The sequence below is a fragment of the Guillardia theta genome, assembly GCF_000315625.1.
Source record: "Guillardia theta CCMP2712 unplaced genomic scaffold GUITHscaffold_1, whole genome shotgun sequence".
In the NCBI taxonomy this organism is placed as follows: Eukaryota; class Cryptophyceae; order Pyrenomonadales; family Geminigeraceae; genus Guillardia; species Guillardia theta.
The window spans coordinates 1,361,212-1,383,042 of record NW_005434673.1 but is presented as its reverse complement, the minus strand read 5'-3'; the positions used below and the strand labels follow the sequence as shown (position 1 = coordinate 1,383,042).

The window sequence follows — 21,831 nt, the reverse complement described above, 5'->3', positions numbered from 1 at the left end:
CCTCCCTCCCTCCCTCCCTCCCTCCCTCCCTCCCTCCCTCCCTCCCTCCCTCCCTCCCCTCCCCTCCCCTCCCCTCCCCTCCCTCCCTCCCTCCCTCCTCTCTGACTCCTTTCACCGTCTCACCTCCTTCATCTCCTTCATCTGTTCGCTTTCCGGCAGCAGCCGCAGCCCCTTCTCGATCGTCTCAAGGGCCTCCGGCAGCCTTCCCAGTCCCTCCAGCGCCTGCGCATGGCGGTAGAAGGCCTTGGGGTAGGAAGCGTCCACTGCCATCGCCGCCTCCGAGCTCACGCGAGCGTTCTCATAGTCCTTGAGCGCCAGGTAGGTGGCTGCAAGGTTGGTGGAGTACGTGGGATGATGGCCGACCAGCTCAATGGCAGCGCAGTAATGCATCAGGGCCAGCTGATACTTCCCAGCCTTGAAGGCGAGGTTGCCTTTGACCTTGCTGTCCTCCGCCTCCTTCCACTTGGAAGACCTTCCTTCCGCCTCCACCTTCTTACCCTTCCCCTCCTCCTCCACCTTCTTACCCTTCCCCTCCTCCTCTATCTTCTTACCCTTCCCCTCCTCCTCCACCTTCTTACCCTTCCCCTCCTCCTCTATCTTCTTACCCTTCCCCTCCTCTTTTTCTTTGCTGGTGTCTTCCTCGATGACTCTCTTGTTGCTCCTCCCTTCTTCCGCTGCCTTCCCACCCTTTCGTCCCTCCTCTGGCTTCACCCTCCTGGCCTCCTCGTTCGCTTGCTTGTCATCCTTTGTTTCGCTGCTTCTTGCTGTCTTTGCCACCTCCTGCTGAGCTGCTCTTTGCGAGCCTGAGCCTCCTCCTGCCGTGCAGCTCTTGGGATCCAGCAAGGGGATCTTGACGCCCTCGAGCTCAGGGCACAGTCGCTTACATCGCTGCAGGCAGTCCTTCACTCGCATGCCCAAGGCCGAGAGAGGAGCGCCGCTCGCGTACTCGATGCTCAACACTGTCCTTGCGTCCTCAGCAGCTCTCGCAAACTTCTCGAGCCCTTCGTAGGCGAGGCAGCGACGAGCCAGCGCCTTGAGGTTCTTCTCATCGTCCTCGAGCACAAGGCTGCAGTCCCTCACCACCTGCGAGTAGTCCCGCACCTGCATGCCACAAGCAGCTCTGTTGGACAGGCATACCAGCCGCTCCTCCTCGTACCCAATGTCCTCACTCAGGGTCACCAGCGCATCAGAATACAGTTGCATGGCGTCCTCGAACAGAGATCGCTTGAACTTTGAGTCTCCTTCCTCCTTCAGCTTCTTCGCTCGCTCTATCGTCTTAGCATCTCGTCCCGTGGGATCCCATAGTATTCTCTCCTTCTTCTCCTCCTTCTTGTCCTCAGAAGTCTTCATGGCTGCCTTTGTTTCCGTCTGCCCCACCTCCTCCGAATTTCTCTCAGCATTCACCTCGTTGGCTTCTAGTGGGGAACCTCCATGCTCGCGGTGACTATTGTGAGAGCTGTTAGAACCTCCCTCCTCGTCCTCCATCACTTCAGCATCATCCTCTGCCAACTTCCTGAGCATCTTCAACGAGTCTTCGGTACCAACATCCGCAGCTTCAACCTGGTCGTAGTCACCATCCTGCGAAGGTGAAGTTTCGTTGCGAGCATCGCTCTCCCTGACTGATCCTTCACCCCTCGAGCCTGACGAGACCGGCGCTGATTCGTCGTCGTCGTCGTCGTCGTCGTCGTCGTCGTCGTCGTCGTCCTCTACTTCAATAATCTTCACACGTGAGGAAGAATTCTTGGTCTCTTCCTGTCCAACTCTGTCCACGAAGACAAAGTCATCATCTTTGTCTTCGTCATCCTCATCTTCCTCAATGATCTGGATCTTGCTGCTCATTCCAACGGGATGCGACCTCCCCTCCATCTGCTTCTCGCTCCTCTTCTTCGCCATCAGCGAGTGAACATTCTTCAATTCATCTAGCGTCGTGCTCGCGTTGGGCTCAATCTTGAGAGCCTCCTCAAGGTCCTTCATCGCCTCCTCGAGCTTCCCTTGCTTACATCGCGCCACTCCTCTCCTGTGCCAGGCCTTCGCCCACCGCGAGTGGATCTCGATAGCATCCGAACAATCTTTCTCTGCCTGGAGAAAGTTGCGCTGCTCGATGTGTACGAGAGCTCGGTTAGACAGCACCAAGTGACTCAGCTCGTTGTCTCGCGGGAGGAGATCGAGTGATCGAGTATAGTGAACAAGAGCTTCCTGCAGCTTCTTCTCCTTGTACTTGTCGTTGCCCAAATCTTTCTCCTTCCTCGCTGCCTCCAGTTTCAGCAGCCGCTCCTCCGCCGCTTGCTTCAATCTCTTGGACTCCTCGTCCTGCGACAATTCTTGCTTGGGAACATCTACCGCATTCCTTTTGGCATTCTCCTTCTCCTTTACGGATTCTCTTGCTTTCTTCAGAGCTTGAAGATTCATCCCGTCGTCCTCGTCCTCGTCCTCGTCCTCGTCCTCGTCCTCATCAAGCTCCTGGATCTGAATCTTGCGACGAGGGGCTGCGTCGTACTTGCGCTTCTCCTCCTCTATGCGTTTCTTCTCCTCCTCTCGCTCCCTCTTGTCCTTGAGTCGGTACTCACAATCTCTCATCAAAACTTTTGCAGCCTGATTCTCCGGCTCCTGCTCCAGCAGAGCTCGAATATCGTCCATTGCAGCCTCATACTTGCCCTGCTTCTCCAGCGCTACCGCTCGCCTGTAACGCGCCTTGTGGTAACTCGGCTCGATCGACAGCGCCTTGTCACAGTCCAACTCAGCCTGATAAAAGCAGTTGGATGCAATGTAAGCTTGAGCACGATTTCCGAGCACGAGGTGGTCATCAGGGCAGAGCTCCAAGGACTTGGAGTAGAACCCGATGGCAGCATTGATTTCTCCGCACCGAAAACATTCGTTCCCCTTCTCCTTCTCTCGTTTGGAGGCCATCGCTGAAACATCGTGATCAGCAACAAGACGATCTTGACACATGCACAGACGTACATCTCTCCAGTTTGGTCATCTTCTCGATCTTGTAGGAGACATTGGAGTCATGCACCTCGGAAGGATCGGAGACATCGGCCGCTTTCTTCTTGAAAGTCCTGATTCAAGTGGGCAATCAGCAAGGTGCTGCAGTCTGAGAGCTCGCTCTACCTGAATTGCTCTTGCTGCTTCTCCTCCTCTTCAATCCTCTTCAGCTCTTCCTCAACCTGATGGAGAGGTCAACGAACTTCCCCCAAGCGGCCGTTTCAGTGACATACATCAAACTTGTCCCATTCTCGAAAGTAATCATAACTATAGTATTTCTGGTTTTTCTTCATTTTGTCCGCATTTTCGGCTTTTCTGTCAGGATGGTTCTCTTTCTGCTTCTCAACTTCACTGGGGCCCGATTGTATCATCTTCTTTTGCTTGCTGCTGTTCCGGATCGGAGGCAAGGCCTCCTCCTTCTTGGTGGTCTGCGTTTGTTTTCGCAGCTGAGAATCCTGGGATAAGTTCAAAATGTACCACTGAAGTTTCGAGACGATCTTCGGGTGTTACCTTCCTTGAGATCTCGTCGAGCCAATCGTCGATTTGTTGCTTCTCATCTTTCTGAAGAAGAGGATTAGAGCTGATCCAGAACAACAAATTCAAGTACGTCAGTAGATTGATCCTCGAAGATCTCCCCAACCTGAATTCAAACCATCAGCATCATACAAAATCACTGCCGGCATTCACCAGTTTCTTCCTTTTCTGTTCTTCTCTCTCCTTCTCTTGCTTTTCTGCCTGGCGATGTGGAATTAAAGATCCTCTGGATTAAGAAAGGAGCGCATAGAGTTCTTACCGCATCAAGCATGTCCTTCAATTCGAAAATCTCCTTTCCTGATCCCGGCTGTTGCAATTCGTGTGCCATGAAGTCCATTGGAGATGGCATTTTGGCTTGCTATAGAAAACCCTACCCAAGATTCATCAGGAGCAACAAAAGTGCTACTGCAAGACACAAAGCACTTGCAAAACCAAAATAGCTGGAAATGTGTTGAGTTTCTTACGAAGGCAATTGCAAAGAATGCAACAGGGTGATACGATAAGCTCAACGTAAGAGATTTCTACTTCATCCCTATGCAATTTGCGCGTGTGAGAGGTATTACCCCTACCGATCTAAATTGATGTGTTTCAAACTAACAGGTGAGACCTTTTCTCTGCATCATCGTAACATTTCTGACTCGCTGTCGTCTTTCAATCTTCTTCTTCATCAAGCTTTCTTGAGAATTCTGGCTCCTTTCCCGATCGTTCAATTCGAAATTCTATCTCTCATCATCATTCTTTCTTCCCATCGTCCTCTCCGCATCTGTCTCTTGCTCTTTGTCTCAACTATGTCCTCTTCTCTGCGTCCTTCTGCTTGCATATCCTCCGCTCCTCCTCCACTCTTCCCCCCCGGCTCCTCCTCCCTCACGCCTATTTTTTTCGCGCCATCATGTCCGTTTATGTGCGTTGAGACCACATCCCCGCTATAACCCAAGGATTCCTAGTAGCCCCTGAGTAGGGGTCCTTTAGTACGAAAATATGGTTAGAACAGGGTAGGGTACTGAATTTTCCAGGGTTGGCCCGATCCATCCAAAGCCCATGGACCCTACCGTAATTCCATGTGGCCATGAAAACTCCAGTTTAATAGGGGGTAGGGGATAAAATTTTGTCCGCGAATGTTCACAAGGCCTGCAACGACCCCTGTTATCAATGCTGATTGCGAGGGTGTGTTGACCAGAATGTTTGTTGAGAGCAGGTGGGGGTACTTCTTGCCGGGGTGTATGTGGCACCTTCATATGGACTAAGAAAAGGGTAGGGGTGGGGCAGCCATAGGCACTTGCACCACAGGGTGGGTAGTCAGAAAGCTCAAGATGGGGTGATTAAAAGGTAGAATGTGGGGGTGGGATGGTTCAATGGGGGTGGGGGCCCCGGTGGGGGTGGGGTGGATCTCTCCAAACATGAGGAGCAATGGCAATGAAGCTTTTACACGAAGGGCAGTAGACGAAAGAAGAGGAGGAAGAGGAAGGTGAGAGGAAGAGAGGAAGAGAGCAGCGAAAGATTGACGAGGGGGGATGAGCAGATCGATGTTTCTACCATGGTAACATGATAAGAGGAAAAGGTTGTATGCCACCCTTCGATAATAATCGAGTTGCAAGTGTGAAAATCTAGGAAAGCTGCAGGTTTGAAAGGAGATTGAGCTCCAGAAAAATTCGTCAAGATCTATAACTTGTATCCGAACTCAGTACTTAACATCTAGTGGATGATGTCAGCATTGAGCGTGCTCGTTGCCGTTGGTGAGCTTCATGGTACGGAGTCTGCAATTAACAGCCCATGGCGAGCATACGAACGATCTGACAAGTGGCATGGGGTCCGTTGTTCTGACTGGTGCGTATCAAGATGTCCGTCAAGCTCGAGCGAAGGTGGAGCTCTGAGAATGAGCGAGAAATGGAAGAGGAGGGTAAGCGCAAGGGGATCCGCGTAGTCTTTTGACGAGTCGCTGCCCCCAGTGGATGAGGATCGCAATCGCTCGCACGGGCACGAGAAGCTGCTCGTGGAAGACTCGATGGATGAAGAGGAGATGTAAGCTCTGACGTGAGTTCCTGCCAGCACGCCCGTGATGAGGACCAACAGGAATCGGAGGATCAGCCGGTGGGATTGCATGCACAGGGCGTGGAGGAGAGATCCCCTCCTGTTCTACACAGTATGTGGTGATGGCAAGGTGTTGTGTTGGTATCTGGGTTGTTAAACATTCTCCTCTGCAGGAGTTCTTTGCGGGATAGTCCTGGGGATCATCTTGACTTCCAGTCTCCCACCTGGTACAGGAAAGGACTCGGTGAGCTCTGACAACCCTTCCTTGATCGCATGCTAATGTTCTGGTACACAGCCGAGATACATTGTGACGAAGTTAGGTGAAACATGATCAGCTGTCGTTGTTGCAAGGTTCCTGATCGTATGTCACAAGTGGGCTTTCCTGGAAGAGCTTTCTTGAATCTCCTGAAGATGATGGTGACTGGGGAGAAAGGAGGTTTTCTGATTTCTGAGCTCGTGGCTCCCTTTGACAGGTTCTACCACTGATATCTGGAAGCATGATTGCTGGTGTCTGTGCCTTGAAGGAGGTGATCTCAACCTTTCTCGCGCTGTGACTCCTGACGGTCGTTGTTCCAAGGCCGGGTCCTCAACCAAGCGACTGGCCAAGTAGACAGGGACGCGTAGGTTGTTCGTCGTCGCTGACATGATATCAGAATTGCAATCTCCTTCATGGCTGGAACTACCTTTCTTGCGGTGGAGGATGTTGAGATCAAACTTCAAGCGATGATGATGACTTCCAGGTCATTGTCGGTCTTGTCGTCGTAGTAACGGTACAGCCCGGTTCAGGTGAGAGAAATTGTGGAAATTGGTAGTGGAGGTCGGTGCAGTAGATGTGTTCTTCAGGCGGATCTGTCACAAAGTTTCATCTTTGACAACGTTATCATGAGATGAATTTGACTGTTCTGCTCATCAGCCGTGTCGACCTGGACCAACACAACGACGAGGTTGAATTTTTCCGCTACTGAGAGATAATGCTGAAAATTTGATGAAGCTCCAAGAATGGGTCTAACGCGGGCATGCTCGACACTATTCTAGGTTCTGTCCTGTCATGCGTGATGGTCGGGAGCAAGTAGGATTGACAACCGTTGATGCAGATGTCTTCTTAAAGATGTGTCCGCCCAACATCGTTGAGGCAGCGGCGAACATGTCGGGAGTACTTTGAACTCTGTCAACAGCATCTGAGTGGCAGAGTAGGAATATCCTAGGCGTGCTTGTCTTCTCGGTCTTCTTTGGCATAATGTTGTCAAGATTGGACTCCAGTGAAACGGTGAGAACTGCAGTAGTAGGAAACGACATGACAACGAGCGTTCCAGGCTTCTATGATCCATCTTATTACCATCTTCAACCATGTGGTGATGAAGATGGTGGAAGCAATCCTTTGGCTTTCACCCCTGGGCATCTGCTGCCTGATATCATCACAAATGTGCGAGTCTGACGACTTGGGAAACAAGTTCCGGGTAACTGTTTGCTACCGTCTCGATCTCCCACTGCCATTGACTTGCCTGGCAGTCACTGGTGATGTACATTTTCGCAGTCACCATAGCGCTGGGCATCCATGGCCTCATCTTGCTACCAGGTGGAGAAATTTCTTTTCATGACTCATCGTTGCTCGTTTGTCTTTCGGCTGACATCTTTTCAGCCATCTTCTGGTTCAATACCAAGACCAACCCGTGGACCTTCACAAAGGGTGGGAACTACAATACCTGACACTCTCGCTGTGCTGAGCAGCTGCAGGGCTCTTGCCTGCCCTGGCAACTGCCTTCGGGACTGACTCGTCCTCGGCCACTCTGTACTGACCGGTCCTGACTGAAGAAGGTAGCTGACTGTATGCAAGGCCCGTCACTATCCTTTGCTGCGAGAGGAACGGCGTCTCCCCGCAGGTTCAAGTTCTCGCTGGCCCTTGTTGACGGGGAGTCTGAGAGAACTTTTCAAGATCTGCAAGTTTGTTCTCCCGCTCGGGGCGACGGTCAACATGAATGGTTTGACTACCATCCCTCCCTCCTTGTTGTCATGAAGTGGCAGGAACGGCGCTCTACGAGGCCCTCACCGTCATCTTCATCGCCCAGGTAGCGTTACCTGAGCCGCGTGCCTTGCAAGCCCTCACGACTTGTCCAGCTGCACCAGGTCCCCTTGTCAGCTGGGCACATGATCGGTAACCTCCGCTCCCCCCCCCAAAAACTCCTGTGACCTGAGAACTCACTTTGACACCCTGTCAAGTCATCGCTGCAACTTCTACCCTAGCAGCCGTCGGAGCTGCTGCGATCCCGTCAGCTGGGCTCGTGACCATGGTGAGCCCAGCTGGACTCCGCCCCTGTGCCGCTGACAGTCATCGATCAGGTCATGGTCCTGCAGGCTGCCGGCCTGGACGAGTACACTGGAGATCTCTCCCTGTAAATCCGCCTCCTCATCCCACTCCTCGTCCTCTTCCTACTCCTCTACTCCTCCTCTCCTTCCCTCCTCTCGCTCCGAAGAATCTCGCCAAACCTTCACACTCCTCAAGCTGCTCGCCTCGTTTCTCCCCTTCTCCTTCCTCCACTCAGTGTCCCCCTGCAGGATCTTCACGGTCGACTGGGCGTTGGATCGACTCAGAACGACGGTCCTTGTGCTCGCTCTCTGGTCCTCGTCTGACAACCGTCCTGACCTCCAGGTCAACGTGCTGGGAGACGCCTACTGCGCGGGAGTTACCCAGCACTTCACCAGCTCGGAGACGGAGGAGGTGAGCGTCAAGATTCGCCGCAGACTTAGTTGCTGCTGACTGCTGACTTGCTGCTGGCAGTCGGTGTGAGGAGGAGGAGGGGGGAGGGATGGAGGGGGCGGGTGTTGTACAGTGAGATTCGAGATGAAATAAAGAGATTGCCCAGCTCCTCCTGCCCTTCGAGGTCCTGCCGGGCTGATTGTAGGAGGCAAATGGGCGGGGAGAATGAGGAGCAGAAATATGAAGGAGGAAGGGAGCGAAGTTCAGGTGCTGACGCAACTGGGCCTGGTAACTCTAGTCTGGCTAGGCGAGTCAGGCAGGTGAAGTAGAAGGATGCAGTGCCAGGGGAGGAGGAAGGGAGATTTGGCCCAGCGAAGAGCAGGATAGCAAGGCGAAAAGGAGGAGGAGGAGGAGGAGCAGCAGCAGCACCAGCACCAGCACCAGCACCAGCAGCACCAGCAGCACCAGCAGCAGGATGTGGTACGAAAGACTTGAGTTGCTCTTCTCCACCTGATTCCCAGCGCCTTTGAACTCATACCCCTCATATCCCATTTTGCACCCTACCCTTCAATTCGATTGAAAAGGCGGAGAAAAGACCGGTCCGTTGTGCTACCACGCTCCTTCGGATCCCGTGGCATGCCCAAGAAACAGTTCGATGGCTTCGCAGTGGGCGGACATGACCAGGGCGTGAAGCCCGATGGGGAGGTGAGAGGAGGAGGAGGAGGAGAGTGAGAGAGGGTGCGACTGATGGGAGGGAAGGGGGGGGGGGGGGGACTGCGGAGGTAGCTAGAAGCCAGTCGGAGCAAGTCGTCGGAGTGTCAGGAGGTTTCGGGGGGTATGTGCTGGAAGAGGGAGATGCGGAACGAAAGCGAAAAGGAAGGTGGCATACAGTGATAGCCTTGGGCGAGGAAGAAGAGAAGTGTGTGAGAGATTGACTGGTGAAGGGATCCCGGTGAAAGAATCTTGTTGTCCACTTGTTGTCGGGGACATTAGATGGTGCGAAGAAGGGTGGAATGGAGGGACCTGAAGCCTTTCAGAAGGGTATTCAAAACTGTTAGTAACATGCTCCATGCTGCTCGAAGGTTGTCTTGAAGATTGTGCAGTCCGGTGCTCGTGGCAGGAAAGAAATCGATTTCCTCAAGGTTCTCCTCTCCTCTCTTTGCTAGCAAGCGCCAACACGCTGATTTTGCCGTGGCATGTGTAATGCTTGCCCTCAGGATGCTGTCAATCATCCCTTCCTCTCTCGCTTCGTTCCGAAATTTCACGGGCAAGACGCATTCCTCCGTTGGCATGTGCAGTGACGTGGCGATCAGAACGCGCACGATTGTAGACGATAAATCCGGAGAGAAGCAAGAATGGATCGTGATGGAGAACGCGATCAAGGGGCTTGCGAAACCAGCGATCGCTGTGCGTGTGTTCATGTCCTGCTGCTCCAAGTCTCTCACCCTGCATGCAGGATGTCAAGATAGGAACAAGAACCTACGGGGTGGAGGCGTCGCCAGCCAAGATTGACGAGCAGACGCAGAAGGCGATGGAGGTTTCAGCCGAGTGATCGAGAGCGCCGGTGACGTTAGAGGGCAGAGCACACAAGGATCGATAGGAGCGAGGGTCATCGGAGCCCACATGCTCAACGAGAGGTATCAGGCTTCAACTTCCTCAATGACGATGATAAGAAGGAATATTGCCAGCGGCGATGATTTCATACAAGCTGGGTACAAATACAGCAAAGATGAGCCCAAGACTTTGGTGTTTGCTCCTTCTCTCTTGCATACATGCAACTGATGTTCGGATGCTGGTGTACTCCAGCAAGATTTCAGCGACCTCCTCCTCCGATTCTTGTCCACGGACTCTTTACGTCAAGAGGTACACTCCCTCCTTTCTCCTCCATGGACTCACTTGCGTGCGTCAGGCTGAGCGATACTTCCTGGAGCTGTATGATTGGTTTTCCTCGCAGACAGAATTTGAGTATGTGATCCCCCTCTGCACGATGACGATGACGATGACGATGATGATGATGATGATGATGATGATGATGATGACGATGATGATGAAAGCTGACTCTACAGAACCGTGCAGATTTTACGGATCTTCGCTGCTTCTCTCCTTCGATACGCAAGTAAGTCATGCTCTTTCTCCCTCAACAATCTTGAGGAGGCGGGTCATATGGTGCATCAGGATGGGGGGAGACAAGGTCTGGTTTGCAAACTGATCGACTTTGGGAATGTGGTGAAGAGAGCTGTTGTATCCCAGTCTGCACTCTGAGCAGACTTTTGTAAGAACTGCAAGGGAACATGTGGAGGAGGGTTGGATGAGAGCTTTCTGACGGGTGAAACCACTTGCTGTTCGCTCGCAAGCATGAACGGGTCGAGTAGGGCTGCGAGCCCTCCTGCTATCAATGAGGAGGATGTGATGCTGCTGCTGCTGTTTTCTTAGCGTGCCTGATAAGATGCTGCTGGGCAGTCCGAGGATTGCCATCGCCACGCTGAGTCAGACGCCTGAGGAGATTCCTAGGATGTTCTTGGAGAAGCTGTCAGAAGGGTGGAGAAGCAGAGGGCGTTTGTTCCTCACGTGATGTGCAGGAGAAGAAAAGGGCTCGGCGCTATCCTCTTTCTCTCCCACCAACAGCAAGAGGTGTCTTTGAGCAGAGGAGCGACAGTGGCGTGTCCTGACTTGCAGCAGCAGCACACGGGCAGCTTGTCACAGCAAGGCAAGAAACGATGCTTGCTGATCAAGCAGAAGCTTCGCTTCCTCCCTCGCGTGACCCTCGTCTTGTCATCTCCGCGAGGTGCGAGAAATCCAGCTCTAGCTCCCATCCGCTTCAGATGGGTCCTCCTCCTCCTCCTCCTCCTCGACCTCGACCTCCTCGACCTCCTCCTCCTCTTTCCGCCTACCCCCCTCGATCTCCTCCTCCTCCTCCTCCTCATCATCATCATCATCAACTCTGTCCTCCTCCTCCTCCTCCTCCTCCACTCTGTCCTCCTCCTCCTCCTCCTCCTCCTCCTCCCCTCTCTCCTCGTTTCTAGTATCATTGTATTTTGCACATCCCACAGCCTCCCTGCCATGCTCTCACGCAGGAGCAGGGATATGTCAAGAAACAGCAGACTGGATCTTGGGCCCTCACGTGCAGCATGTAACACAGTCACTTTGTCGCTAGCAGCTCACTCTCCTTCAGGTCCTGGAGGGGATGCAGTGGTGTAGCCCACAGGAGCAGGAGGACTGGGAGGAGGAGGCAACCTACGAGAAGCAGAGGGAGCTGCTGAGTGGAGCTGGAGACGTGGAGGAGAGGACCAACAGGGTGGTGATGGAGATGGTGAAAGTAGCTGATTGCTGCTCGTGCCTGCCGCTGACACACTGACAGGCTGAGGCCATGGAGAGACAGGAGGCGCCTCCTTGGAAGGAGGCTGATGAAGCTGAAGGAGAGCGAAAGTGTGCAGTTCTTGTCGGCGACAACTTACTGACATCCGTGAGACTCTATTCCTCCTCCTCCTTCTCCTTCTCGCCCTGTCCTCCTCCTCCTCCTCCTCCTCCTCCTCCTCCTCCTCCTCCTCCTCCTCCTCCTCCTCCTCCTCCTCGCCCTGTCCTCCTCCTCCTCCTCCTCTCCTCTCCTCCTCTCCTCTCCTCCTTCCTTCATTCCTTCCTTCCTTCCTTCCTTCTCCACTCTGTCCTCCTCCTCCTCCTCCTCCTCCTCACTGTCGCGCTCTTCAGGCGACCGCCATCCGTGTTGCCAAAATTTTTGGGCACCAGAACGCGAGCAGCGTGCTGGGAAAGAGATCTCTGTATCAGGTACGTGAGCTCCTGACAAGCGACGTTGATGCTTCTGACTGTAGTTGTACAACTAGGAGGAAGGCTTCCTAGTGAGTATGGACAGTTTGGAGCTTCTTTCCCAGCTAGGCGCTTCCTGATCCTCAAGCTATTCCTTCCCCACCGGGCCCCACTGGGCGTTAACTGGACAAGATTACTGTAGTGCTAATGTAGCTCGTCTAGACTCACAACAGGCTTTGACCGTCGGACCGCCGCCGTCTGAGTCCCGGGCCGGGCAGTGACTGCTGCGGCGATCGGACGCCGAATCGGTCACCTCAGTCAGTCCCCGCGCCGGGTCACTGTCAGCCTGTGCCCGGCGGGCCACTCGGGTGAGCCAGTGACTCAGTGACTCGCCGGCCGATCACCCGGTCTGAGGCCAGTCACCGCGGGCGGCGGCCCGGGCCGGCCGGCGGCCCGACCCTGCCGCAGTGCCGCTCAGCCCACTTGTAAAAGAGAACCGTTGTAACGGTTAGCGAACGTGGAGGCCGAGTAATGGTGTCAGAGCGAGACGGGGGGAGGTGGAGGAGCGCGCGCGCCTTGGCGCTGTTAGGGATGCTGATGCTCCTCACAACTGTATATGGAGATAAAGGCATGAATGTCGTCGAGGAGGAGGTGAGCCAGGAGCAAATCCAGTACTTCAAGGAGATCTTCATGCAGTACGATGAGAATATGGACGGGCTTATTTCCATGGAGGAGAACTTGAAGCAAGACAAGGTCATTGCAGATGAGCAGGGGAAAGATTTTGATGAGGTGATATCATGTTTTTACATGTTGTTCACGCTCTCGTTATGTTGAGCTGACATGCTGGCAGGCCCAGTCGCGCAATTCATTTGAGCGGGCAGACCTTGACAAAGATGGCTTTGTTTCCTTGGAGGAAATGACTGCTCCTCGCTCCCCAGAAGAACAATGCCAGCAGTTGTACGGCGAGTTTGCTGAGTATGACGGCGTCAGGAGCTGTAAATGCGTCAAGGGATATACAGCCGATGTGAACGGCACCTGCATCGTGGGAAACAACGAAGTATGTGCTAGTCAGTTTGGACCCTCCGCCGAGTTTGACGGCATCAACAACTGCCAGTGTAAGAAAGGTTTCATACCAGATGCAAGCGGTAAATGTATCACCGGCGGAAACTCGACCTGTCAGGGAATGTATGGCCCACTGGCTATGTATGAACCCGTCAACAACACGTGCACATGTCAGACAGGATCAGTTCCTGATAGCAACGGAACGTGTGTAGAAGCAAACGATACAGTCTGCCAACAGTGGTTTGGACCGAACACAGCCTTCAACGGGCAAAATAGCTGTGTCTGCAAGAAAGGGTTTGTTTATGCTGATGGAGAGTGCTTCAGGGGTAGCAACAAGGTAGTCATATCGTTCATCTTGACTATCATCGTCTCTGACAAGCTTTATAGATCTGTGGCTCTATCATAGCCGGGTCAAGATTTGATGGTAACAATGAGTGCGTGTGCAGGAAAGGATACGAAATCGACCCAAAGCGTGCTATCTGTATCAAGGTTAAGACGGAGTCAGGGCAGGACCCGGTGAAGCCCCCTCCCAAGCAGGGAACCATCTCTATCACTCTGGTAGAAGCAAAGCATTTGCCGAAGATGGATCTGCACACAAAATGCGATCCCTTCGTGATCGTGAAGCTTGGGGATACTTCAAAGAAGTCAAAAGTGATCAAGAAGACCTACAACCCTAAGTGGGATCAGTCATTTGTGCTCACTTACAACGAGACTCAGACGACGCCAACTAATCTGATTGTAATATCCCATGGAAGGGACAGCAATCATGATACTGACTTCACTCCTCGCAGGTCGAAGTGTGGGACTGGGACAGAGTAGGGAAGGGAGAGTTTGTTGGGAAAGTTGAATTATTGTTGAGGTAAGGCCGAAAATCGTCTGACATTTCCATTGCTTAAATCACTGTCTACAGCGATTTGATGGAAGAAGAAGTCTCCGGACTGGTTGACTTGCGGAATGAGGACGGAGCTTTGGTGAGGGGGCAAGACCGGAAAATCTCTGCCATACACTTGCAGGTTTCTATGACCGATAAGCTCCCATATGTTCCCTTCTGGGAGCCTCTGCTGGAAGAGAAACCAGAATGGGTTCTGCTCTATGTTCGAGCCTTTGCTGCTCTTTGGTCGTTGCTGGGAATCGTCTTGTGGACTTGCCTCCGTCCCAGGAGTGCAGAGCTCAAGCCGAAGGTCGAATAAGGTTCTGTTACAAGTAAAGAAGAAGACAACATCTAAGAGTTTCGTTCGGAAGGGTAGAAGCTTCTTCCATTCCAGTAGAAGCTTCTTCCATTTGTTGTTTTCGGCATTAGTTTTGTTTCACGCAACATGAGAAACTTAGAAGGGAAGGAAACCCCTCCTTTTCAGGGCTCTGATCTTTTGTTTGACTTCTTGCTTCTGCTTGTCAAGAGGAATTCCCGTCCATTTCTGCGTTCATCCCATAAGTATTCTATCATCGCACGCTGCGCAAACTTACCTCTGACTCTCGCAGGCTCTCCAACTCCTTCCTCAGGTACAACAAATCCGCAGATTCATGCGTAGACTGGATCTTGCCTGGAACGGCCTTCATCTCAAACTCTTTTTCTAGTTGGGTGCTGTTGATTTGCTGCAGCACAGATCAACCAACAGGCCGTAGGCTTGCGCAGTTCCCGTTCACCTCGAGGATAGCGTTGGGGTCCTCCGTACTTGATCCCTTGGTCCGCCTGTCATAGTCCAAATACTTCGATTTGAGTCCCTGCTGGAGGCCGAAGGAGCCCAAGACCATGAAAGAGAAGAAAGGGAGTCCGACCTGAAGTAAGCAACGTGTGTCATCATGCGCAGCAGCGACACTTGGCAGGGTCAAACCTTAAAGAAATGGTTTGAAAACTTCATCCCTGTCGAGCTAGAAGCAGAGACGGTGGATCTATGAGGTGACCTGCCTACTTCTCGCTCTCCTCCCTCCTCAGCTGGTCGTTCGTGTTACCTTGCTCCCCCTCCACTGCTGTCCTTAAAAATTCACCCTCCTTTGTCAGCCTCCTTGTGCCGCATCCCCTCAGTGCCCACTTCAACTGACGCCGTACGGTCCGGCCTGACGTCCGGCGAGCCCGGCCGCTTGTCAGTGTCCCGAGTCCGGGCCGGGCGAGCCTCAGGACTCGGCTGAGCGGCCCCGCCACCGCGCGGCCGGGGGCCCGGGGGGCCGCGGTGGCCGTCCGACTCCGAGACACTCCGAGGCCCAGGCGGGCCCGGGGCGGAGGATCGGCTCGGACTGGGCCGGACCTTTTTGCTCAAAAGTAAGTCAAAAATCAGTACCACTGAGGACCGTGTCACGCACTGGCAGGCCAAACGGCGAGAAGAGCAAAGCTCCTGATTGTCCTACTAGGCTACGGTACTGATCAAGTTGTAATTTAACTTTGAAGCAAAGACAGCGAGAATCAAACCCAATCCTGGCCAACTGCTGTACCCCAAACTTAACTCAGTGATACCTTCGAGTCAGTGGACTCCGGCGGACCAGGCCGTTCCCGGCCCCGGGCGGACGGCGAGACCGTCGTTTATTGAAACTCGGAACGGTAGCAGCAACCTTGCAAAAATGAGACATACCCCTCATTATGACTGAAAGAGCCCCGTACACTACATCCAGGGGTGGGGGACCCCCCTTTTCTACCAAAGAGGACACATGAAATTGAGGGGTAGGGTGCTGCGGTGACGGTTCGGGATGCCGTCGCTGAAGGATCGGGTGAAGGCGACGCGGCATCGAACAGAAGACGACGATGACGATGGTGTCTCAGCTCTACTTGCGGTACCTCTCACACTATCTGCTCCTCCCTCAGTTGCCTCGATGTTTGTTGGCCACAACCATGCTCTCTTGACTCGATACCACAAGTTGTTGCTGCTGTTGTAGCTGCTGTGCACTGCGAGTCAAATAGATCATATTTTTCTACCTGCTGCCACACAACATCAATTCTCTCTTCTGTATGATCGTGTAATTACTGCACTGATTGAATGGAATCGTCCATGACATGTTGTCGTGATCTATTTATTTCACTTGGATTGACTATTCATAAATCTTCCATAGCATATCGCAACCCTGTTGATCGTGTCAGAACTTGATCATGTAACAACAGGCTTCCCTTGGTCCCCCCGCTCAGTGTGTCGTTTTCAACATTCCGGATGAAGACGAGACTCCTCCGGAAGAGCAGGCATACTACAAGCAGAAGAGAGAATGGGTGATAGGAAAGCTGCGGGCCTTGAATTTAAACGTCGATCAATTTGTGAACAAATCCAACACGCTACTGTTTGTTAAGATCAGCGCACCAGATACAGTTTTGAGGTATGAGGCAGAGGAGCGACGAATTCGGTTGCGGCTGAAAGAGGTCTATGGAGGGGCACTTTGCGCATACTCGAGAGAGATCGAGAGCAAGCAAGCGTTCGACAAGCCGCTTGACGGCTTCGAGTTGTTCTGCAGCGCACAGCAGCTGAAGATCATGACGAGGTTTGTCACAGTGAGCCGTATGGCGTTGACGACCCGTTCGAAGCCGCGCAGAACCAGATCTCCTTTGCTAAGCTGCAGCAGGAAGATCCGGTTCCCGGCCTGCCGATCGTCGCCGCCTATTTTCCTTTGCATCATGATCGAATGAGGCTGCGGCTTCTGAATGAATGGGCGCGAGCTTTAATCAAACCCCAGCCCCTCGAGTTGGTCCGCGAATATTTCGGTGAAAAGCTTGCTCTATTCTTCACATGGATGGGATATTACTGCACTATGCTGTGGATACCAGCTCTGATTGGCCTGTACATAACTATTCAAGACTACAACTTCTACAGAGATTCATTGCATCTGAGCAATCCGTACAATGTCGTTTTTGCAGTCGTGATCGCAATTTGGTCCAACATGTTCTCACAGCTCTGGAAGAACCTTGAAAGCTCGCTCAAGTATAAGTGGGATACTCTGGATTTCGAAAATCTTGAAGAAATCAGGAAGGAATTCAAAGAGAATGACAACACAGAGAAGGATACACACGTCAATGAGATCACAGATGAGGTTGACGACTTTTATTACGATGAAGGCACGTATTTCCCTCCAACAGGTCGAGCAAGGGATCAGCTGGTTACTTTCACAGTCATCGTGATTTTCAATCTGATCGCAGTCATCCTGTTCTTCATCATCTGGGAAGACTTTGCTCTACCGATGATGCGGCCTGGAGACGTTCTGTTCGGGGGAATGCTGTGTGGGATCTGTTTCTCGGTGGTATCCATTGTGTTCGACTCGATTTTAGACGGAGTGGCTGAACTGGAACTGACTGGGCTCATGAGATATCTTGTTGCCAGAGAGAACTGGAGGACATTCACAGAGCATGAGGATGCAATCATCATGAAGACGTTCTACTTCAAAATCCTCAACAAATATTTCGCGCTCATCATGATCGCGTTTGGGGTGAACTTTGTCGATTGCTTTGGAGGACCTTGCCGATGTCCACACTGGCAGTGCATGCCTGTTCTAGAAGTCGTCTATATCTCGATCCTCACAACGGAGCTGGTCTGGGGGGCCAGTGTTGCCTACTTGTTTCCTCTGATCAACAAGTATTTCGACAACTTGCGCAGGTACAAGAGATGATTTGTTTTCGTTGAGATCCCTTGGAAGGCATTGACAATTGGCTGTGCCAGTCCAAACACGGCAAATCAGGGGAAAGTGCACTTGACTCCGCAGGAGGAGCAGTATGAATGGCTGGTCCCGAATCCAGGTGGGCTGGTGAAACAGATATATTCATTTCACTGACTTCATTTCGCTCCGTGCAGTTATCGACTTTTACAAGGACAGGGTGTACCAGTTCGGCTACATTTCCTTATTTGGCATCGTGTCTCCTTTCATGTCCTTCGTGTGCCTGATATCGTCGCTGGTTGACCTTCGTTCAAAGGCGCGTTTACCTTGTCCTGCCCAACACCCCCGAGCTGATCGTCTATCAGGCCCTTCAACTGCTGACCAAGAATCGACGACCGGACGCGATTACTGCTGCTGACATAGGCTCTTACCAAGTTGTCTTGGACACATTATCAACCCTCTCCATCATCACAAACGCCGGTGTGGTGGGTGTTTGTAGCTTCTCTCTGTACTTCTACTTCCCGACGATGACTGACGTAAGTCTCTGATGAAGAGTTTTCTTCGATCTTGCCCTCAATTCTCCTCTTGATCCACCCGTTCGACAGGTCGACTGCCTGTGGGCAACAGCCGTTCTCGAGCACTTGCTGATAATCTTCAAGATCTTCATCTCAAGTTACATCCCTGAGGAATCAGAGAAAGCCAAGCAGGAATGGGAAGTCCAGCAGGAGAAGAAGCTTGCGGCTCTTGACAACTGGAACATCAAGGAGAACGAGATCGAAGACCCAACGCCATGGTAGACAAGCGAACAGCGAGCAGACTGTCTAGCTCTCTCCCTCCTCACGGCTGATGGAATACTTGGTAAGCTCCATCTCTTCGGAATTCGCCCCCCGGAGTTTGATACCGACAAGACTGAGGGTCCAAGACAAGACCTCATAGAGCTTCGCTCGCACGGCTGTGCTCATACCGTAGACCAGAAAGTTGAAGAAGCCCTGCATGGAGCCGAAGAACTTGTGCAGGAAGTAGAGAGCGAAGATGGGCTCATCAGGATGCAGGGAGTTGTAGATCCTGTTACTGTCTCCAGCAGGTTAGCGCTGTCACACAGGAACAAGAAGGAAATGAAGACAGAGAACTTACATAGTGCCAAAGAACCAGCAGATGATGAGGATGACAGGGTACAAGGCGAGCCGCCAAAACACTTGGAGGTCTGTGTTCGCCTGCCGCAAGCTCACACAACGCCTCTATTGCAGAAAGACCTACCTGCGAATCATCCTGCGTTGACAACACGAGTCCGCGGAGATGGAAGATGAGAGTACTTATGTTCCACACGTTGTATCCTATCACAATCCAGAGAGGGATGTAGAACTGCCGACCAGTCAGTTTGCAACATTGGGAACACGCCGTCGAAACCTGCACGAATCTCAACACAGGCGCTGTTGACAGGATCCAGCATGCACCATACTCATACCCTACAACATCATGGTGTCACATCGACCCGAGCTGTCAACCAACACCTTGTTTACCATAGGACTTGGAGAAGAGGGGCAGGAGGAAAAGGAAAAAAGGTATCCCCCATGCTATTGCGTGGTATCTGCTCAACATCGTCATTGCCTGATCGGGATACTCGCAGCATCTCTACCTCATCTCGTAACGCTGGACGTCTCCATCCCGATAACGGATCGCACGGACAAGACAGTGGGCGATACATGCAGTCCACAAGACCGACGACAGGTCGAAGATGGAAACTATGAACGACTGCAGTAGACACACCCCACCTGCCGATGCAGCAATTCAAAAATACACAAGGAAAACCGACGATACAAGTAGGTTGCCGAAGATACAAGACAAGAGAAAGATCACTTGATGCGACATCAATAACAAGATCAAAGGATCAACATTCCAAAGTCTCTCAGCACAAGTTGAACATCTTCCACTTCCTCCGCGCTCACAAGAGTCCTCGTGTGGTTGAATGAAGTCACCAAACGAAGCAAGGGCATCACTCAGTGACAGGAAAGCTACCTGCGCACAGATTGACCATGTCAGTGACAACCATACAGCCATGACCCTCCCTCCACAGCCCTTATCCAATGTCCCTCTCCCAGCAAGTACCAGTTTGAAGGCGAACTTTCGGAGGGAGGGAAAGGAGAGGTACGTGATAATGATCAGAGAGCTTCCTATGAAGGACAGAGAGCTGCCTGTCTGCTCTGCTGCCCGCAGCTTCCCCGCATCTTGTTCGCTCCATCCCCCCCCCTTGGACTCCCCGCAGCCCATGGGGGAAATCTATTATGTATTCCCCATTCTTTTTTTGTTTTTTTTCTTGATCGAGTCCGCCTCAACTGCTATTTGTTTTTTGAATGCGTAAAAGTTTTTATTTTTGATTTTCGAAAGGAATGGCGAGATGGGGAGCGCTACTGGTCGCTTGTGCGCTCATGCAGTCGGCTCCTTCGGCACAGGATGGCGTGAACTCTCCGCATTCTCTTCGTAGTCCTGATCAGATTCCTCTTCCAGCAAGCTCAGCAAGCTCAGCTGGCTTCGTGGAGGGGATGAAGCCGAGAGAGCTTCGAGGATGGATGAAGAGGATGGAGAATGAGCTGCGAGAGATGAAGAAGGAGTTGTGCGTGAAAAGAGAGGCAACAAGTGTCTTGGATGAGCTTCAAATGTGGAAGAATTATACCGAGGAGATGCTTGAATTGAGATCGATACAAGAGAACTTCTCAGAGTTTTTGAATGAAACCACCGAAGATTACGCAACATTGCTGGACAACTTTGAAAGAGAACAAGCAAAATTCGAGCAAGCGAGGAAGGATTTGGAAAAAACGGGTGGAGAAATTGGTCAGGATGTGGACAAAGTGTTCAAGAGCATAGAAGAAGCTCAAGCCATGATATCAGATTACCTGACAGAGGTCGAAGCGACCAAAGACGATCAAGGTGAAGTCGGTGGCAATGATGTTATGCTGGATGAAACACCGCCGAAATCATATGCACCAACAGATGATCCCTCATTCGATAGATAAAAATCCTTCCTCATGCTCTCTTTCTCTTCTTATCGATGTGTAAATAGACTCTATTCATAATTTTATTAAATTCTTTCATCGCAGGTCAAGAAATGAGGTGGTTGTAGATATGTTGGTCTACAAGAAGAGAGAGCAGATGTCCTGTTGGAATTATGCTTGTTTGTTGGAACTGTGCTTGTTTGTTGGATCTTTCCTTCTTGTTCTCATTGCATGTCATACAATCTTGTCTTGCTGGTCATTGCTTCCTTCCGATCATGACATCACATGCACGGAGGCCGGCAGGGGTCATGATGAATAAGGGTGGGTGGGTATCCCAGGGGTACTTGTAGTAGGGGTACGAAAGTAATTTCACAGAACAAATCTCAAAGGAATTTATCAGGGTAGGGTCATACTTTTGTCAAAAGGTTGGGTAGGTAACGAATTGAGGGGGGTGAGGTTGGGAAATTGGGCACACACAGCATGGGCGAAGAAGCATGGTGGGAGGAGGTGGGGAAGATGAAGGAAGAGAGGGAGAGGATGAGGAAAGAGCTTCAGGTAAGAGGGACAAAGATAGTCTCATGCTCCTCCCGCCCCTCCTCTCACCTCGTCCATAGGATGCGAGGCAAAGAGTCGGCGGCGATATGTCGAAGGAGGACCATGGAAGCGATGAAGAGGATGGGGCAGACCTCGGAAAGGATCGGACCACCTGTCTCCTCATCGGCAACCACTCAGCGGGGAAGTCATCGTTCGTAAGTCACCTGCTTGCGTTGTTGACCTCTCACCTGCGACCTCGCGCCTTCCTCCTCGAGCGTCTCTCTCCACCGCTTCCTCCTCCACTACAATCGTGCTCCAGCCGTTGATGCCATGGCGTCCTTATGACCGTCCTCGTCATGTGACGAGCTCGTCCAGGTCAACTGGTATGTGGGAGAGAAGGTGCAGGTCGAGAGCGTCGCCATGGAGACAGCCGGGTTCTGTCTCATACGCAAAGGAGGTAAACGAGCGCGATGGAAAGGAAGGCAGACGAGCAGCGCGTTTCCGTGGCTTCGACGAGCTGCGGTGAGAGAGCATGAGAATCGAGGGGGGGAGAAGAGAGAGAGAGATCGCGCGAAGGGGAGGGGGAGGAGGGGAGGAAGGAGGATCTGGAGGGGGAAAAGGACGAGAGAAAGGAGAGGAGAGGAGAGGAGGAGGAGAGGAGGAGGAGAGGAGAGGAGGAGG

At 52.3% G+C, this 21,831-nt stretch overlaps 11 protein-coding genes across 11 annotated transcripts in view; 6 read left to right on the top strand and 5 right to left on the bottom strand.

Moving 5' to 3' along the window:
• The window catches only part of GUITHDRAFT_83795 (hypothetical protein), a 7,252-nt gene extending 5,741 nt beyond the window's left edge, over positions 1-1,511 (bottom strand). Inside the window, exon 1 of the mRNA XM_005842469.1 lies at positions 124-1,511. Coding sequence (XP_005842526.1) covers positions 124-1,485 — 1,362 coding nt within the window. The 5' untranslated portion in view covers positions 1,486-1,511. The remainder of the gene's footprint in view (positions 1-123) is intronic.
• Positions 1,512-1,935: 424 nt separating this feature from the next.
• On the bottom strand, positions 1,936-2,259 carry GUITHDRAFT_58183 (hypothetical protein; the record flags this gene model as incomplete). The annotated part of the gene is made up of 1 exon (XM_005842468.1): positions 1,936-2,259. A coding segment is annotated over one exon (324 nt), but the record flags the coding sequence as incomplete, so codon positions are not given.
• Positions 2,260-2,535: 276 nt separating this feature from the next.
• On the bottom strand, positions 2,536-2,949 carry GUITHDRAFT_62642 (hypothetical protein; the record flags this gene model as incomplete). The annotated part of the gene is made up of 1 exon (XM_005842467.1): positions 2,536-2,949. A coding segment is annotated over one exon (414 nt), but the record flags the coding sequence as incomplete, so codon positions are not given.
• Positions 2,950-5,355: 2,406 nt separating this feature from the next.
• GUITHDRAFT_99319 (hypothetical protein) lies at positions 5,356-8,332 on the top strand (the record flags this gene model as incomplete). Its single annotated transcript, XM_005842466.1, has 27 exons — positions 5,356-5,416; positions 5,466-5,538; positions 5,590-5,666; positions 5,721-5,791; positions 5,843-5,867; positions 5,921-5,964; positions 6,021-6,074; positions 6,125-6,153; positions 6,201-6,240; positions 6,288-6,333; positions 6,461-6,491; positions 6,539-6,582; positions 6,642-6,700; positions 6,737-6,814; positions 6,861-7,004; positions 7,057-7,123; positions 7,187-7,234; positions 7,282-7,336; positions 7,382-7,427; positions 7,481-7,526; positions 7,570-7,613; positions 7,663-7,699; positions 7,765-7,835; positions 7,885-7,937; positions 8,101-8,143; positions 8,195-8,263; positions 8,324-8,332. 27 exons carry the CDS (start codon positions 5,356-5,358, stop codon positions 8,330-8,332), a joined length of 1,464 nt encoding a protein of 487 aa, XP_005842523.1.
• Positions 8,333-9,445: 1,113 nt separating this feature from the next.
• On the top strand, positions 9,446-12,144 carry GUITHDRAFT_99318 (hypothetical protein; the record flags this gene model as incomplete). Its single annotated transcript, XM_005842465.1, has 16 exons — positions 9,446-9,649; positions 9,699-9,779; positions 9,824-9,879; positions 9,919-9,988; positions 10,049-10,105; positions 10,152-10,207; positions 10,309-10,358; positions 10,509-10,605; positions 10,676-10,771; positions 10,822-10,873; positions 10,922-11,027; positions 11,323-11,372; positions 11,415-11,552; positions 11,601-11,705; positions 11,948-12,025; positions 12,082-12,144. The coding sequence occupies 16 exons, from the start codon at positions 9,446-9,448 to the stop codon at positions 12,142-12,144; spliced, it is 1,359 nt and encodes a 452-aa protein (XP_005842522.1).
• A 1,465-nt stretch (positions 12,145-13,609) lies between these two features.
• GUITHDRAFT_58978 (hypothetical protein) lies at positions 13,610-13,759 on the top strand (the record flags this gene model as incomplete). The annotated part of the gene is made up of 1 exon (XM_005842464.1): positions 13,610-13,759. A coding segment is annotated over one exon (150 nt), but the record flags the coding sequence as incomplete, so codon positions are not given.
• Positions 13,760-14,242: 483 nt separating this feature from the next.
• GUITHDRAFT_149818 (hypothetical protein) lies at positions 14,243-15,068 on the bottom strand. Its single transcript, XM_005842463.1, has 4 exons — positions 14,899-15,068; positions 14,711-14,842; positions 14,531-14,659; positions 14,243-14,481 (listed from the first exon to the last, which is right to left on the bottom strand). Exons 1-4 carry the CDS (start codon positions 14,923-14,925, stop codon positions 14,392-14,394), a joined length of 378 nt encoding a protein of 125 aa, XP_005842520.1. The 5' UTR covers positions 14,926-15,068; the 3' UTR covers positions 14,243-14,391.
• Positions 15,069-15,745: 677 nt separating this feature from the next.
• On the top strand, positions 15,746-18,423 carry GUITHDRAFT_131712 (hypothetical protein; the record flags this gene model as incomplete). The annotated part of the gene is made up of 7 exons (XM_005842462.1): positions 15,746-15,829; positions 16,155-16,532; positions 16,574-17,628; positions 17,692-17,768; positions 17,824-17,924; positions 17,992-18,162; positions 18,232-18,423. The coding sequence occupies 7 exons, from the start codon at positions 15,746-15,748 to the stop codon at positions 18,421-18,423; spliced, it is 2,058 nt and encodes a 685-aa protein (XP_005842519.1).
• Positions 18,424-18,447: 24 nt separating this feature from the next.
• On the bottom strand, positions 18,448-19,225 carry GUITHDRAFT_99314 (hypothetical protein; the record flags this gene model as incomplete). The annotated part of the gene is made up of 5 exons (XM_005842461.1): positions 18,448-18,697; positions 18,761-18,840; positions 18,884-18,988; positions 19,034-19,092; positions 19,147-19,225. The coding sequence occupies 5 exons, from the start codon at positions 19,223-19,225 to the stop codon at positions 18,448-18,450; spliced, it is 573 nt and encodes a 190-aa protein (XP_005842518.1).
• An 827-nt stretch (positions 19,226-20,052) lies between these two features.
• Positions 20,053-20,637, top strand: GUITHDRAFT_99313 (hypothetical protein; the record flags this gene model as incomplete). Its single annotated transcript, XM_005842460.1, has 1 exon — positions 20,053-20,637. The coding sequence occupies one exon, from the start codon at positions 20,053-20,055 to the stop codon at positions 20,635-20,637; it is 585 nt and encodes a 194-aa protein (XP_005842517.1).
• Positions 20,638-21,096: 459 nt separating this feature from the next.
• GUITHDRAFT_131710 (hypothetical protein) overlaps positions 21,097-21,831 on the top strand; it is a gene marked incomplete at both ends in the record, with an annotated part of 2,023 nt that continues 1,288 nt past the window's right edge. The window contains 3 exons of the mRNA XM_005842459.1: positions 21,097-21,171; positions 21,231-21,365; positions 21,526-21,672. Coding sequence (XP_005842516.1) covers positions 21,097-21,171; positions 21,231-21,365; positions 21,526-21,672 — 357 coding nt within the window. The remainder of the gene's footprint in view (positions 21,172-21,230; positions 21,366-21,525; positions 21,673-21,831) is intronic.